Source organism: Myotis yumanensis, unplaced genomic scaffold (genome assembly GCF_028538775.1).
Source record: "Myotis yumanensis isolate MYYU_CA2020_CCGP unplaced genomic scaffold, mMyoYum1.0.hap1 SCAF_8, whole genome shotgun sequence".
In the NCBI taxonomy this organism is placed as follows: Eukaryota; Metazoa; Chordata; class Mammalia; order Chiroptera; family Vespertilionidae; genus Myotis; species Myotis yumanensis.
Genome location: NW_027223759.1, coordinates 14,517,475 through 14,534,201, shown reverse-complemented (window position 1 = coordinate 14,534,201; position 16,727 = coordinate 14,517,475). Strand labels below are relative to the sequence as shown.

At 42.8% G+C, this 16,727-nt stretch overlaps 1 protein-coding gene across 5 annotated transcripts in view; it reads left to right on the top strand.

Annotated features, from left to right (window-relative positions):
- The window catches only part of PLEKHM3 (pleckstrin homology domain containing M3), a 171,241-nt gene that overhangs the window by 108,760 nt on the left and 45,754 nt on the right, over positions 1–16,727 (top strand). The window contains exon 7 of one of the 5 annotated variants that reach the window (XM_070421988.1): positions 3,026–3,205. The exons of the other annotated variants lie outside the window; for them this stretch is intronic. Within the exon in view, the coding sequence (XP_070278089.1) occupies positions 3,026–3,028 (3 nt within the window). The 3' untranslated portion in view covers positions 3,029–3,205. Of the gene's footprint in view, positions 1–3,025; positions 3,206–16,727 lie in introns of those variants that run through there. 5 annotated transcript variants of the gene reach the window in all.

The window sequence follows — 16,727 nt, the reverse complement described above, 5'->3', positions numbered from 1 at the left end:
GTGGGATGCAATGTTTCCGACTTAAAACAAAGAATAACGGATACAGTCAGCTTCAGTTGAGGGGTCCCCTTCTCCAGGGGCACACTCTGAATCGCCACCTTCTACCATTTCCTTCCAGCACCAACATTCTCCATTTCTAGAGGCAAACTGGCACCAAGACCTAGGAGGCAGCAGGGCCAGACCCCACTATTGCTGAAGCCCCACCAAATCATTCCACTGGGTGGAGGAGGGAATAAGAGGGTAAAGTGGGGAACAGAACCAGGTAAATGCACCCAGAGTGTCAGCACCCCACAGGCCAAAGAGCCTAATGCCCAAGAGACTCGGTGCCGATGTGACCGGAGCCACCTGGCCCGAGTAGGCCACAGCTCCTGAAATTCCTACAGGTGCGTTTCACCACTGCCACGCGGTCAGAACAGTCCCATTCCGTCCAACCCAGTGAGTGCCCTGCAGTCGTCAACAGCAGCAAAATTCCAGAACAAAGAACTAGACACCCCATAGATTATACCCATTTATAGTCCCAAAGGGAAAGCAGGCTGATTACGTGGGATTTATGATACCATGAATTTGCTTTTCGTTTTGTTTCCAGGAGTTTAGAAGGAGCACATTCTATATTCACAGCCCAGCTGACCTGGGTCAGTGCATGTTTACGTATTAGCTAGTCTGTCCCAAACAGACCTTTGCGGTAGAGCGTCTCTCGCCCTGCTGGTGTGTGTGAGCCTGCGCGTGTGTGTTCACAACTGCGACTATTTTTAATGCTCCTCCTTGCCCATTGGCTCCAATCACTGGGATACACACGTATCCAAGATGAAGCCTTGCTGCCCAGGTCCCTGCCTGCCTGGAGTCCTGCTAGCATCCCTCCCACATAATGTGGTCAGAAAACCCAACTCTCCTGGAACGGCCTTCAGCCTAAAGCTTCTCTCCAGCCCCTGGAAGCACAGAGCAAAAATCTCTGGAGCAGCTGACATTTTAGGTGTGTATATAATTTACCAAACTCTTGGCCGCTCAGCTCTTAGCCAGTGGTCACAAAAGGAATTAGCAGTCCTCCCTGCTACCCCAAAACCCGAAGGAGGAAGGGTGTTACTCGGCTTTGGCACAGCGGCCTGCTGGCACATGGTGTCAAACAGCAGCACAGCGGCACATGTTGGCCACAGAAGGCTTTGGGGTGGTGGAAGGGGCCAAAATAGTTGTGGCATAAGTTGGCCAAGGTATTAAGCAGATCTGAGTTTAAGTTAACATAGAGATAACAACTCTTTTTTTGTTTTCCAACTGGCTGCTGCTTTCTCCGTCTCCACGGGTCCAGAATTTTCAGCCAGGAGTCAGTTCATAAGGACATTCAAGTCCTTTCAAAGCGAGAGGTAATGGTCTTTCCATGGGCTTTCACATTTGGCCGGGCAGGATGGGGGGAGGATGCAAAGCACGTGGGATCTGGGGAAAAGCTGAAAATGGATCTTGAGGCTTGAATTCCTTCTATGAGTTTGCTTAAGCCACAGTGCCTGCGCTTAGAATAGAGAGGCAGGCAGTCTGTCTCCTCAGGATAAGGAAGGATTTGGAACTCGGCTACTGTGAGGTCTTGGCCCCTACTGTGTTTTCTGGTTTGTTTTGTTAGCAGGAGCAAGTTATTCTAGTTTCTTGCTGCTGGGGTTTTCTTCAGCACACTTATAAGCGATGCATCTCCACCCTACTGATGGCAATGGGGTGGACGGAATGGGATAATGAAAGGGGTGGAGAGAGAAGTTGATTCAGCTGCTTCGGATGAGGGAGGCAAAGAAACCTTAGACCTCTGGGCAGCTTCTGAATTTATCGAGGGTGGGGAGGGCAGGGGACCACAAGGCCTGAAGTCATCCCAACCTGGGTCTCTCTCAGATACTAGCATGGCCAGTGGTGCCAGTTGGGAAAACCAGCTTATTGCTTGAATTACAATTTTATTACCCATGAAGTGGTTAGAAGTAGAGAAGAAGCCATAGTACTTAGGAAAGTAATCAACGAAGTGTGACCAACAGTGATTACGAGATATACCTAAAAATGGCGGGAATGGTAAGTTTCATGTCTATTTACCACAATAAAAGAATACTATCACCTTAAAGAATGGTTATGAGCACCTCAGGGAATTACTGGCACTCCTTGACTGACGGACTGTGTTTTACAGCCTCTCAAGTATTTAAGTGCTAGGCGTTACACACCGTGGTGCCTGAGTTCAAAACGTGTGTGAGACAGGACACGTCTAGTGGGTAGTGCTGGGAGAGCCCCCCTTGTGGCTGTCCTCAGCTCCGGGCTGGGCACAGAAGGGGAAGATTTTATGGTTTCTGCCAAGACTATGTTACTCATTCCCATATTACACTACACCTGTGTTACTTAGCCTCAGGTCTGCTCCCAAGAGCCTTTTAAAATAAACCATAAGGGAAAGATTCAACCTTGAATCAAGTCTTTATCTTATTCATCCCGGTCCCCACCACTAAGAGCAGGGCCCGGGCAAGAAGAAGTGCCCGGTAAGTCTGAGGTAAGTGGATGTGGCAGTTACAGGAAGAGGAAGGCAAGGATGAGAATGAACTCAAAAGACGCTGTTAACTCTGGCTCTGTTATTGCGTAAGGGAGCGTTTGTGAACTGAAGACCTCACTAACGTTTATCTCTTGTTTTCTCTGTAGGGCTGCCTTTCCAGTAAGCCTTTAATTAACCGCAGTCTGTTGTTTAGCTCCGGCATGCCCTCTGAAAGGCAGGCTAGCATAATGGGTGAGAGCCAGACAGCCTGGGTTTGCATCTCGGCTGCATCTTAAACTTGTTGTGCCTCAGTTTCCTTATCTGTGAAATGGGGTTAAAGTAGATGCCCACAATGTTGTGAGGTTGTTACAAATGTGTAAAATGCATAGAAGAACTCCAGGCACACAGGGAACGCTCTGTGAGCCTGTTGTTGAAAGTCCCTCTCGGTCATATTAACAAGGTGCAGCTGATTTATGACACTGTAGTGTGGCTTTATCATACACTCTGACCACAGGTGCTTCCTTTCTCTGTATTTTTTTTCTCTAACAGTGAAAGCTACCAATGAATCGGAAGGACACCTTAACTGACACTAGAAACTCAGATCATTTACAAAGGGGATTCCCTACCTGGACAATTGGACATTTATTTCAGCTTCTATTTCTACCACCACCACCAATCTTTTCTAGTTTAGATGACCTCAATTTCTCCATTTCTGACATGGTTAATAATTTACTTTATATGACTAATAAGGAAATGAATAAACCATCTATTGAAGTTTTATTGAAGTATGTTAGCAAATTATTAAAATGGGTAGTGAAAATGCTTTGTCAAATGGCCCAGCAAGCACTGATCTAGAAATTTAAAAAAATACTTTGAAAATAGTAGTTGACAGGTTAGTGATCATACCCTTTAAAAGCCATATTATAAAGCTGAGTGATGACAGCCCAATAGAAGCAGCAGAAGAGACACTATGTGGTCATCATGATCTAGAGCTGAAACTCCAAAACCAGAGTCTGGCCCTGGCCGGTGTGGCTCAGGTGATGGGGCATCTTCCTGGGCACCAAAAAGTTGCTGGTTCGATTGCCAGTCAGGGCATATGCTAGGTTGCGGGCTTGATCCCCGGTAGGGGGTGTGCAGGAGGCAGCTGATGGATGTTGAGCACTCACATCGATGTTTCTCCTCCCTTCCTTTCTAAAAATCAATAAACAGCCAAAACCGGTTTGGCTCGGTGGATAGAGCGTCGGCCTGTGGACTGAAGGGTCCCAGGTTCGATTCCAGTCAAGGGCATATACCTTGGTTGCGGGCACATCCCCAGTGGGAGGTGTGCAGGAGGCAGCTGGTCGATGTTCCTCTCTCATCGATGTTTCTAACTCTCTATCCCTCACCCTTCCTCTCTGTAAAAAATCAATAAAAATATATTTTTTTTAAAAATCAATAAACTATTCTCTAAAAAAAATCAGAATCTGGTAGGGGTGATACTGCTTAGTAACATTGCATTTAAGAATGATGGCCTTTTCTGTCATCCACTCTTATAGCACATTCTTAACAGCAAATTACTTCATATGTCAGTGTGCACAAACAATGCAAATACATATTATATACTATCATTTATTTAGGGAAATCGTCGCCTTCCCGTAATTTGAAAATTCCCAGTAACTCCATTTTATTTTATTAAGCACACATTCTCACTTGATCCTAACTACGTGCTTCCCAGGATGCCCTGGAATTTATATTGTGGGCACTACCTTGTGACAGGGAGTATGAGTACACAGCCAGTTCGAGATTCTTAAATAATGAATGAAAAACAAAGAGGAAAAAGTTATAACCTGTGAGTGGGGGAGGGCCAGGGTGGCCGGAGGAAGGGAGGGAGGCATTGGCCCAGGAATGGCATTGGGACTGGGGAGAAGGGAGGGAGCTGGCTGCCTCAAGATGTGTTATTTTTGCTGTGGCTTCTTGCTCCTCTCCACCCCCACCTCTTCCAGTCTGAGCTTGGAGTACAGTTGAGTTTTCACCACAAAACTTGGCTAGGCCTCCTCAGGGACTTTCTCTTTCCCATCTTCCCATAAATTATAGGTTTGTACATGAGAGCAGCACAGATGATTCCCATTATCTTTTGGGTTGGGTTAGGATTTTTTTTTTAACCTCCTGCCCACTTGTAAATGTGTCTCCTAGTTCAGGGAGGTGGAGCATTGGCTAGCATAGTGCCCCATCCACCAACGAATTGATCCCCCTCTTCCTTAATGGGATGGCTTTAACCTGGTTTCCTTGACCATGTGACTGGGGTCATTTTCCTTGGCCTTCAAATACTCTCAGAAGTCATTGCTCCAGGAGAGGGGGGCCTCGTCTGAGCTGTCCACCCATATCCCCAGTACCTGGAATAGTGCCACATCCACTGCAGACTCCTCCCGTCTGTATAAGATTTTCCTCCTTATTTTGATGGTAAAGTGACATTTCTGGGACACTATTACACCTTCATCAATGACCCATTCAGATCATTGTAAAGTGATCAGACAGCTCTAGAAGAGTTAGTTTACCCCAGAACATAGAGGCCATTTATAGGTAGGGTGTAGAACTCACTAGAAGCTAGAGCCACCGCTAGCAGTTAAGATGTATTGACAGCCCCCAGTCCTGGGCACTCTTTTTGATGAGATACCCAGACCAGATGCAAATTCAGTAAAGGAAGGGGAAAGGAGTTTTCACTGCCTCACATTTGCTCTTATTCTCCTCTGTTTGGTCTCTGAAAGTACTTGAGATAAGCCTTCTAAAAGATGTAGGTCCTGCAGAAAAGGGGCAAAGGAAAATTAAAAGACGTGACCCAGTTCCACTTTCAGGGTCTGGAACATTCTATTGCTTATAGACATAATAAGAATGAAGGAATTTTTTTTTAATGTCCTTGACAGTGAGGGAGGAAGAAGAGAAGTAGGAAAGGAAAGGTAACATTTTCGAGAAAAGAATAGTTAATCTTTGAAGCAGAATTCAATAGAAAAGTTGAGAGACCCACCTGAAAGAGGAAAGCAAATGAGGACCATAACTTGGCCTAAAGAGAAGGGAAGCAGCCTGGCAATGAAGAGGTTGGTAGAGAAAAGGGAGACAAATTACAAACGGGGGATTCTTGACAACATAAAAGAAAACCTGAAGTGCTCAACTGGACACGCTGGAGGAAGAAACAGCCAAAGGGGAAAGGAAAGGAAAGCGATAAAGATGCTACCAAGAAGCATGTTGTAGAGTCGGAAGATGCTGTCCTACCATAAGCAGACAGGGACTGAAGAAGACAGATACTCTTAAATTCCAGGTCCTTGGTAGTCAGGCCACCGTCAGGGTAGACTCAGTGTAGGCTCTAGAGATTAAGTTTCCAATATGACCCTATCTTCTATTTTAATAAGCTAACTATGTACTTGTCCACTATCTCATGCCCTAACCTTGACCAGGACCCACTAAATTAATACCCTCTCTTTCTACTTGACTGCCCTGGCAGCGCCCTTGTTCTTTCTGTACTAAATATAGTTCCAGGGACAAAGGGGATGAGACACATGAAAGGCAGCAGCTTAGGATATGTTAATATGTGTCTTTCTTGTTCAAGACCAACTAATCCATCTCAGGAGCCCCCTAGAACTACTGCTTTTTGATGTTAGCATATTTATTTGATGATTTGGTGATAAGTCCTCCCTTACTGTATTTCATAATACGAATTAAATCATAACATGTGTAGCCACTCGGAGGGTTAAATCTGACATTAATTCTGTTGTTTACTCTGAATAGAAGGAACATTGATTTCATAATTTAAAACCTAATGGATTTGGATGGCATTGTTTGCCCAAAGAGTGACTTTCAGTTAAGATTCTGAAAGCTGTTCTCTACAGTGTGACCTTTTTATGTCAAAAGCATTGTTTACTGCGCCATAAAAAAACAAAAACATACCATTCAGACTTGTCCTTGCCCAAGAAAATGGGGCATGGAAGGAAACGTAAACTAAATGAACTACAAATTGTCTTCAATGCATGTGGACCAAGTTCTTTTAATTCAAGTTAGCAAATTGTCACTCTGATCCCCGAGCTGTATGTTCTTCCCAAAAATGTGTTGCTGTATTACTGTGTGCCTGGCATAGTCTAACATAAGCCTAGCCCTTTTCATGCTCCTCAGAGTATGAGATAATAAGTATAGCTCACATTTTTGAAACTCTTAATGTGTCGCTTATGGTTTTAAGAGCTTAATGTGTATCTACTCATTTGACCCTCACAGCCAACCTGTGAAGTGGTATTACTGTTATGCCCATTTCATAGATGAAAACCTGAGGCAGAGACCGTCAATAACATGCTAGCTGGTACATAGAGAAGTCTCAGAGTGAACTCGGGAAGACTGATTTAGCCAGTGCTTTTAACACATTTCGTACCGCTCAGGAGTTTTCTGTGTTTCGCGCGCCATCTGTTAAGGACTGCTCACGAGTGGTCTCGTTTTTCACGCCCATGGAAAAAGGAGCAAATCTAGATACTTACGTAAATTTTGTTTGGTCCCTCTTCATAGAGGAAAATGTTTTACGCAGTACCATACGTTTAAAAAGTACTAGGAAAAAAAAATAATAAAATAAAATAAAAATAATAAAAAATAAAAAAAAAATAAAAAGTACTAGGAACTTTGTTTTTGTAAATAAAAATGTTATAATTATTGAAAAACAACACCTAAAGTGCATTATGATGATTTAAATAACATGCAGTTTGCCCAAAAACGTGCGGTCCCTGGCGTATGTCTTAGAGATTTCTATGCGGTACGAAATGTGTTAATTACTATTCGAGGACACCTCTGGGCTCATAAGTGGCTACCAAAATGCTATGAGTTTGTACAGGAGATGCTCTGAGGCTGCACATGGTCATGGCATTAAATAACATTTAATCCCATAATGAGAAAGTTATTCTCTTTAGTCCTCTTTCTGTCCTTCAGGTGAAATCAAACAGGAAGTTCATCCTGGGGCTGGTATGACTTGAACTCCGAGCACCTGCTAATCTTCCTTTCCAAAGAGCGTTGGCTGCCAGCTCAGGCCTTCCCACAGTTGTGTTATCTTGATATTATGGCAAGAGAGACTGGCTTTCCACTTACGGTATTCATACGAGACTTTCACTTTTAAATTAACTTAAGTAAACAAATGACGCTACTGCAATTAAGTAAATAATAACACCGGTGACATTTGTGAGGGTGTTTTCACATGACTGAAGCTTGGGAAACACTGTCCTCATTCTTCTGTTTTGAAATTCACTTTCAAGCAGTGGTTTTAGCGAACAATAAGGTCCCTTGTTCTCTTATCACAGATCTTCCCAACTTCCCTTGTGGGTTAAGGGCTCATCTGGGATGGAGTTTTCACCAGGTCATACAAATGGAGGAAAATAATATAATGCGGTGAATTTTCAATAGCACCACACATATTCAGTTTAAAATATTTTTTTCCCTGAAAGCATACTGTTTCTTTTTCTTTTTTTTTTTTTGGTGTTAAAATTTCCTCCTTTCTTGTGAAATGATGGTGATAGATGATAGATTTTGTTCTTAGTGTCCTTATTTGGCAAAGTTAAAAATTGTAAACTTTTTAAAAGTTGTAGTGACCCAGAAAACATAAAGTTTGGGTACCATATTTATGGTATGAGGCCTCTCAGTTGCCTAGCAGTCTTGAGTGCTTCAGGAAGTGCAATATGGAACCACACCAATCTTTCTAAAGTGCATTCAAACATTTTCTTCAGGGAAATTATTAAAGAGCTCCTGCTTGTGAAATTCTCTTATGTCTATTCTCTTAAGTGTGAGTTTTCCTATCAAGACTGCAATACTAATTATTAATGAAATAATTTTTGAAAGATGAAGTATCTGAAATACCTAGTTATTGCAGCCAATCCTTACTTACCTACTTACATTTGCTAGGATACGTTTATTTCATTTTCACTTCAGTATGAAAAGCTCAGAGCACAATTTAGAAATACTTAAATAGTCACTCCCCCCCCCCCCCCTTTAATGTTGCTGCTATTGTTACTGAGACTCTGGAGAATAGAGAAATTAAAAATCTTGGACATATTTTAAAAGACTCTAGAAGGTCACCTTTTCTGTCCTTCATTGCTTTGACTAACATTGTTTTACATAAGGTTCCAGAGCTGGTCTGGAAAGAGGCCATGGGAGATGTAGAAAGATGTATAAAAGGGAGAGCAGGAGGCCTAAGGTACCCAATACCAAGGAGGCTAGAGTAGGAAGGGTTAACTGTAGGGCCAAAGCACAAACAAGGAGCAAAGTTCAAAGACTCCAGCAGGTTTTAAGGTTGTTTTTCAGGATGTTCTGAGTTAGCTATGGAAGATCTAGCAAGTTCAAAGCCAGCAAACCCAAAGCAACAAAATCATTACCATAGTCACTGCTCAATGCAAGAAAGTAAGAACTAGTTAGCTCTCAGGCCGAGATAATCCCAAGTACCTGGGTCACTCTGTAAGACTCAGTGGATATTACTGGTTTGCGTGGAGCTTTTATTTTACTAACTCTAAGACAGAGTAGCCTTATATCTTTTTTGTTGTTAATCCTCACCTGAGGATATTTTCCCATTGATTTTGAGAGAGAGTGGAAGGGAGGAGAGACAGAAAGAGAAACATCGATGTGAGAGAGACACATCGATTGGTTGCCTCCTGCACGGGCCCCAAGCAGGGCCAGGGATCAAGCCTGCAACTGAGGTACATGCCCTTGACCAGAATTGAACCCGGAACCCTTCAGTTTGTGGGCTGACACTCTATCCAAAGTGACTATTTAAGTATTTCTAAATTGTGCTCTGAGCTTTCCATATTGGAAGTGAAAATGAAATAAACATATCTTAGCAAGTGTAAGTAGGTGGCTAAGGCAAGTAGCCATGTCTCCTACATGGCTTTCCTTTGTAAAAGTTCTCATCTTCTTCTACCCAATGGCCTCTTACAATAGCAGATGCCAATGCCTTGTTTCTGGTCTGACTCTAAGTCTATCATGACTCAGTATAAGAGGACCTGGAGCAGGCCTATTAGATTGTCATCTTTTTTTTCTTGGGAGTAGCCATGACATAGAGTACTTGCAAGAGGCAGGGCCAGATAGAGTATGTGGACACCAGGCAGGCTAATTGGTTGGCATCCTACTCACTGATATTCTTTAAACATATTTTCAAATATGTACTAAAATAGTTTGTAATATACTTAGTAGATAGGGGAAGGGAATCTAATTATCTAGAAATAAAAATACATTTATACATCTTTATTTTCTCTAGGTTTTTTGTTTGCAATTTTTACCAAATCAGACCACTTTAACCTTTATGTAATAAAATTACTCTCTTTCACCCATGTTAGTTGATTGCTTACTCAGATGACTGTCAGCTGCTTCCTTTCAGGACTATTCCCATGGCCGACAGTTGTTCTATACAACTTACATGTGCTTACCACCAAAATGCTAGTGCCCGATATATAGCTAAGTTGGGGGTTTTGTGTTTAAAATGTTTTTATTGATTTCAGAGAGAGGAAAGGAGAGGGAGCGCGAGAGAGAAACATCAACGATGAGAGAAAATCATTGTGCAGCTGCCTCCTAGATGCCCCATACTGGGGCTAGAGCCCAGAACCTGGGCATGTGCCCTGACTGGGAATCGAACTGTGACCTCCTGGTTCATGGATTGATGCTCAACCACTGAGCCACACCAGCTGGGCCAGTTGGGTTTTTTAAATTTTCACTGCTATCTACTTATCTTCAGGTGGGACTAGTTCATTTGCTGGTAATATCAGGAGTTCCTGTGGGAACCTGAGCTCACCGGCACCTTATTTGCAATTTATTTGGTTATGATGTAGTACAGTGTGTTAGTTCATGCCCTGGGACTGCTCGGCCACACCTTAATCTAGCTCTGATGGTGGGGGCTGAGAAGACTCTGGACTCTGTTATTTGGGTTTCTAATCCCCGATAGAATAGATCTAAGGCTACAGAAAAGAGCTCTCTGGGATTCTTTCCATTTTCTATTGTGTCAGCCATGGTTTTGGAAAACACAGTCACAAAACAGCACACACATCTTATCTTCCCCTTTCAGTCACTTTCTTTGCAAGCAAGGACCCAGAACACCCAGCTGAGCACATGGTACCAAAGGCTTGCCAACTGGTGAAGTCACATGGGGAGCCTCCCAGGTGTAGTGCATGATTCAATACACCTGAGTGAGCTTGCTGAGCAGGTATAACAGGTACCAAGACACGGACTTGGAGCTGCCTTTTAGCCTGAACTAACCACATCATCAGTAGAAGATGATTTCTGTTACTTGATTAGCCAACTCTCATTGTGATAACTGAGACCTCTTATAACTGTTTTCAGAGAGAGAAAGAAAACAAGAGAGAACAACTCTGACCATGGTCTGAAGCCAGGCTTCTGTCACTAAGCAATAAAGAAAAAAGCTCAAGTCGCCCTTGCATAAGTGGGAATTTGCGGTTTCTAAAGCTGCCCATTCCCCAAACGACTAAAATATGTTATTGGCATTTGGCACTGTTTCCTATGTTTTGCTCTCCTTAAATTTCTCTTTAAAAGGGTTTGAGTTTAAAGGCAGAACCACTGAAAAATGCTATTTAATCATAGAACTGTGAAAGGCCAGCCCAGAGTTAACCCCAGGATGCCCCGTTTTGTTTTGTTAAACCAGAACCTTGAACCAGGCTTATTCCCAGGGGTTCTAGAAAGCCTAGGGGTCGGCGGGAGGGAAGGAAAAGAGGGAGGCAGAGGAAAGAAAAGCCAGACCAAACCGGCCTTCGGACATCGGACGGCGCCGCCCTGCACAGAGGCCTCCCTCCCTCCCTCCCCAGGCCAGGCCCAGTGACTCCATGGTTTATACTGGAGAGAGGAGGAGAAAGGGAAAGAAGATGGAAGAGCCACCCACTGTCAAGGGGAAGAGTCACAGGCCCTCTTGGCCCCAAATCGCTTTTTAGAAAGTTTCTCCAGATTGTAAATGCATACTCATTACAGAGAATTGGGGAAGTAGAGAAAATAGTCATCAGGCAGCATGGCAGAGAGGTTCAGATCCCAGCCCTTGGCAGACCCGAGTCTGCGTTCCACTTCCCAGCGTCCTCATCTATAAAGCCAGGGTAGTGAGATCCTTATGGATGATGAGAGGATCGAATCAGATGACATACCCAGCTAGTGCTGGCCACTGCTGCTGTCAGTATTATTACTCCACCACCGCAGTGAACATGTAGGTAGGGACCCATCGGCTAGTTCTTTTCTGGGCATGTCTAGATATAAAACGTGGCTCATTCTTCACAGTATGTAAGTTTTTATCTTTTTTAAACATATTAAATAATTTTCAGAAGCACTCGCTATTTTGAATTCCTGTATAAGATCACATCGGCTATAGTTCAATACATTCTCCTTTTGGTTGAACATTTAGGGGTTTTCGATTTTGTATTATAAATAGCATGATAATATACATCCTGTACAAACTCAAGCTTCTGATTAAGATATATTCAGAAGAAGTACTACTATAGTCAGAGGATTTGAATTTTTTAAAAGCTCTGGATACAATTTACTATTGTTATACCCACCAACAGTATAAACACTTATATCACTGAACCATTAGCAATCGTCATTTAAAACACACACATAGTTTTGGTCATTTTAGAGACAAAAAAATTTCTCATTGTTTGATTATTTTATTACTTATCGTCTAAATATTTTTTATGTTTTACTACTACTTTTTTTTTTTAACTTTCATCCAAGGATATTTTTCCATTGATTTTTAAAGAGAGTGGAAGGGAGAGGGAGAGATAGAGAGAAAAACATCCATGTGAGAGAAACACATTGATTGGTTGCCTCCCACCTGCACCCTGATAAGGGCTGAGGATCGAGCCTGCAACCTGCAACCCTTCAGTCCATGGGCTGATGCTCTATCCCAACCGTGGGCAAACTAAGGCCCACGGACCGGATCCGGCCCGTTTGAAATGAATAAAACTAAAAAAAAAAAAAAGACCGTACCCTCTTATGTAATGATGTTTACTTTGAATTTATATTAGTTCACACAAACACTCCATCCATGCTTTTGTTCCGGCCCTCCGGTCCAGTTTAAGAACCCATTGTGGCCCTCGAGTCAAAAAGTTTGCCCACCCCTGCTCTATCCACTAAGCAAAACCAGCTAGGGCTATTTTTTTAATGAATTGTTTGATCTGTCTTTTGTCCATTTGAGGGCAAACTATCTTTTCAGTAAATTTATATGAATTCTTTATATAGTATCAACACTTTGTGTGTGATATTTTCCCTAGTTTTATTGTTTGCCCTTAGATTTTATGTGATTTTTTTTTGATAAACAGAATTTTACAACGTGTATGTGTTCAGATCTGTTCACTTTTTCCTTGTGTGTTTTTTTCTGTAGCTTTAAAACTTGCATAGCCTTCCCCATGTTCAGGTTAGATAAATGATATTTTTCATTTCCTTGTATATTTTAAAAGTTTATTTATACATTTACTAACACATTTCTGGGATTTATTTTACTTTGTGAAGTTGTAGCTTGATTCCCCCACCAAACTGTTAAGCAGTCATTGCTGCTTCACTTTTTAATGATCCGTGCTTTCTGTGTTGACTTTTGATTTCAGATTCATCATAATCTAATTACATGTGTGTCCTGGAGTCTGCTTCTGACCAGTCATTTCTACTTCCTCAATCCCAATCATGCCAGTTCCAATTACTTAAATATTATGATGTATTTTCATGTCTGGAAGCCCAAATACAGCCACATACTGTTTTACACCATTGTCTGGCTTGGGCCTGCTCTTTTATTCCTCCAGGTCGACTTTGGAATCACCCTGTCAGCCCAATTTACCTTTTAAATTATTTCCATAATTATGCTGTTCCAAATTGGATACCTGTACTTTTTCCCTCAACAATGAGACTCTTTAGGTAGCTTAGAGCTTGAAAATATACATATGGAGAATAAATATATGCAAAAAGGCATTTAACCATCTTAAATGCAAGTATGATTGGGTCATCACAGCCAGAGCTGCCAGAGCTTGTCGGGAGGCCATCGCAGGGCCAGCCACTTCCTGTCGAGTTGTGCGACTTTACAGATTGCACACTAATATTCACTCCTGAGATACAGAAGCTGAACATATACCAAATGTTCGGATGCTTGGGTGGTTTTCTTTTTTTCTACATCATCAACAAGAATGTTAGCTATTCCAATAACAAAATGCTTTTCAAGATCAGTTCAAAAATTTCCCAGCATGGCCTTTCTGGCTGCCCACAGAGTCATCCTCCATTGTCTTCATGTTTGGAGAGCCGCTGGCTCATCCTTCAGGAATTACAGTGTCCCAGGAGCTCGTGAATCCCACGTCCCCTAGAGGTTCTGCTAAAGCGTATGTGGTGTTTAACTGGCAGCAACTTCTCCTTTTGCCCTCTGCCTTCATGCCATCAGACCATAACCCCATCTGGCCAAAGATGTGCCATTTTGCTTGGACAAAGTTGCAATTTAAATGTTTGCTTCTAGGGCCTGCAGTAGGAATATTCCAGAAATACTCTGTTTCAGTTTTTTTTTGATGCAAAAGTTGCCTGCACTTGGAAAGGCCTAGGATGGAAATGAAGCAAGAGCCATTCCTCCTTAATTGGTGACCTGTTTATACCTGTGGAAGGCACAGAGCAAGAGGGGCCTAGCTGGTGGTCAAGTACCAAATGCCTTTGAAAGTAAGTGGCATTTGAAGCAGGAGTGAAAGGGGTGGTGGCATGGGAAGGACCGAGCCCTGGAATCAGGTGTCCTGGGTTCACACTCCAGCTGTGAGGGATATTGGCTCTCTCACCATGAAGCCAGACCCTTCATCTTTCTGTGTCTCTGTTTATTTAGCTGTAAAATGACTATGTACTACTTATTGTGGGTAGCTGCAGTAAGAATTAGAAATAAATACGGAAAGCTTTCAGAACTCATGCGTGATGATAGCGGTGAATGATATTTACTAAGATCAAAACTTTTCCAGGGAAGAATGAGTAGACAGTCATCCCCAGAGCAGATGAACAGATGGTAGATAGAAACTGGAAGCAAGTGTGGGAAGACAGGCTGTGGGAAGACCTGGTGGGGCAGGGCACACGAAGGAGGTGAGACCTGATCCTATAGCAGCTGAAGAGGCTTCAGGGGTTTCATTAAAGAAATGCCAGCTCTAAGATGGCACTGAAGCCTAGTGGTTAGCCCTGGGCTCGGGAGTCCAGCTCCCTCCTCTGCACGTTTAAGCAGAGCAACCGTGGGCAAAGGACTCAAGCCTTCTAAGACTCAGTTTTTCACCTATAAATTGGTAATGATAAAAATACTGACCTCTTTGGGCTCCTGTGCATAAATAATAGTAATAGTTACTACTTAATGCTCACTGTATGGCTGGTAATGTGCTAAGTGCATGACTTGTTTTATCTTAAAGGAGATAAGGCATTAAAGAGCTCAGAGCAGCAACTGGCACATATTAAACAGTCAGTCACTGCTGTGGGGGAGGTGTAACAGCTGATGCCATTATTCTTACTGTTTGGTCAAATCTGTATTTTCTAAGATCCCCTGGTGGTAGCGTAGAGCACAGGTTGGAGCGGTTGGAGCTGGAGGCCAAGAGCACAGATGGGACAATAGTCGTTTCACATACATGTTTAAAATTCACTGAGATGTGTACTTGAGATCTGTGCACTTATACCTCAATTTAAGGAAATATAATAAAAGAGACCAATGAAACCTCTTCCAGTTTTCATAAGCTACTCTACAACTGCTTGGAGTTTCAGTTAGCTGAGAGCGCGCTCTCTCTCTTTCTCTCTCTCTACACACACACACACACACACACACACACGATTGTGAGGGACTAATTCTCTTCAGTTACCCATGCTGCTGAAGGACATGGTGCCCAAAGACAACTGAAACCTCTACACTCACACAAAGTTCTGTCCTGTTTGAAAGCTTTCCCTTTACGAGAGCTCCCAGCAGTCGCAAATGAATGTTGATGAGTCTCTTCTGGCCTGGCGTACAGAAATGCCAGAGGGAGGAAGGCCGACTATCGGGGTGGCATAGAGAAGGACGTTAGACGCTGGGCCAGATCACAGACCCTCTGTCCTCAGCCCCCTGGAAGCGGGCCGCTTCCTGGGCTTCCTTTCTTAGAGCACTTTTCCATTTAGATTTTACCAAGCCTCTGACATGTCACTCACAGGTGGACGTACTATTCAGAACTCGTTTCTCTTTCATTACATTTGAATGTCCTGTTGTAAAACCACCGTTTCCATGTCTTTCTTAAGGCCAAGTCTAAGGCAGGTCAGTCAGTTCATAGACTTTCCTTTGGAGTGACACCACACTGAGTGGTTAAAAACATTCAGGTTGAGTAACATCCTTCCTCTGCCCAGTGCCTGGGGTGACGTGAAGTGGTCGAGACCTTTGAACAGATGGGGAAGGGACTTTTTAAAATCTGATACCAATGCTGTTTCTCCTCCTGTTGACTATAAAACACAATCTAAAACTGTTGGAATTTCCAGACCAGCCAGGTGAAGGAGATGAAGTAATGTGCCTGCGGGGATGGAGCGGGCGGGCGGGTAAGTCACTCCTGACAGGCAGGAAGGAGAAAGGCCCGGCCCAGCAGAGCTGGGAGGGGGCATTGAAAACGTTTAGGTGAGATTCATAGAAAAATGAAACGTGCATTCTAGCTGATTGCTTACTTACTAACTCCCAGTTAGGTATTTAAAGAGATAAGATTAAATGTCTAGAATTCGGTGATAATTATGTAAACAAAAACCACCTTAAATTGCCTGGCATTAGATACGGCTGTTGACACTCTGCATATCTTATAAGTCATTCTAATTGGGGCAATGTTACCTTCCAAAACCTAAAAAACCCATAAGTCAGGAAACATTCTGATTAGACACACAGGTCTCCTTGGATACAAGCATTGAGTCTGATGCAGGCGCGATATGTTCACTGATAGGCGACTTCCAAAGAACTTTTGTGAAAATAAACATGTTGTGGGCGAGTGAAAGCACAAGTCATATAAAACCAAAAACATGAAGGCTTTTCTACATTTTTACAATGCTTACATATGCATATGCAAATTACATGTATATATTTCTAAAGCCATTCTTTATAGAGCCGTCACTGGTTTTTTAAAGAATTTAAACATTATAAAAGTGGCAATTTGTATTCCTTATTTAAGTATCCAAAAAGCACAGAATTTTTTGAAGGTACAAAAAGGTTTATGACTTACATAATTGAGGTCGCTGGGGTGGAGCTGAGAGCTTTGCGCAGGTCCCAAATGCCGGAGAGAAGAAA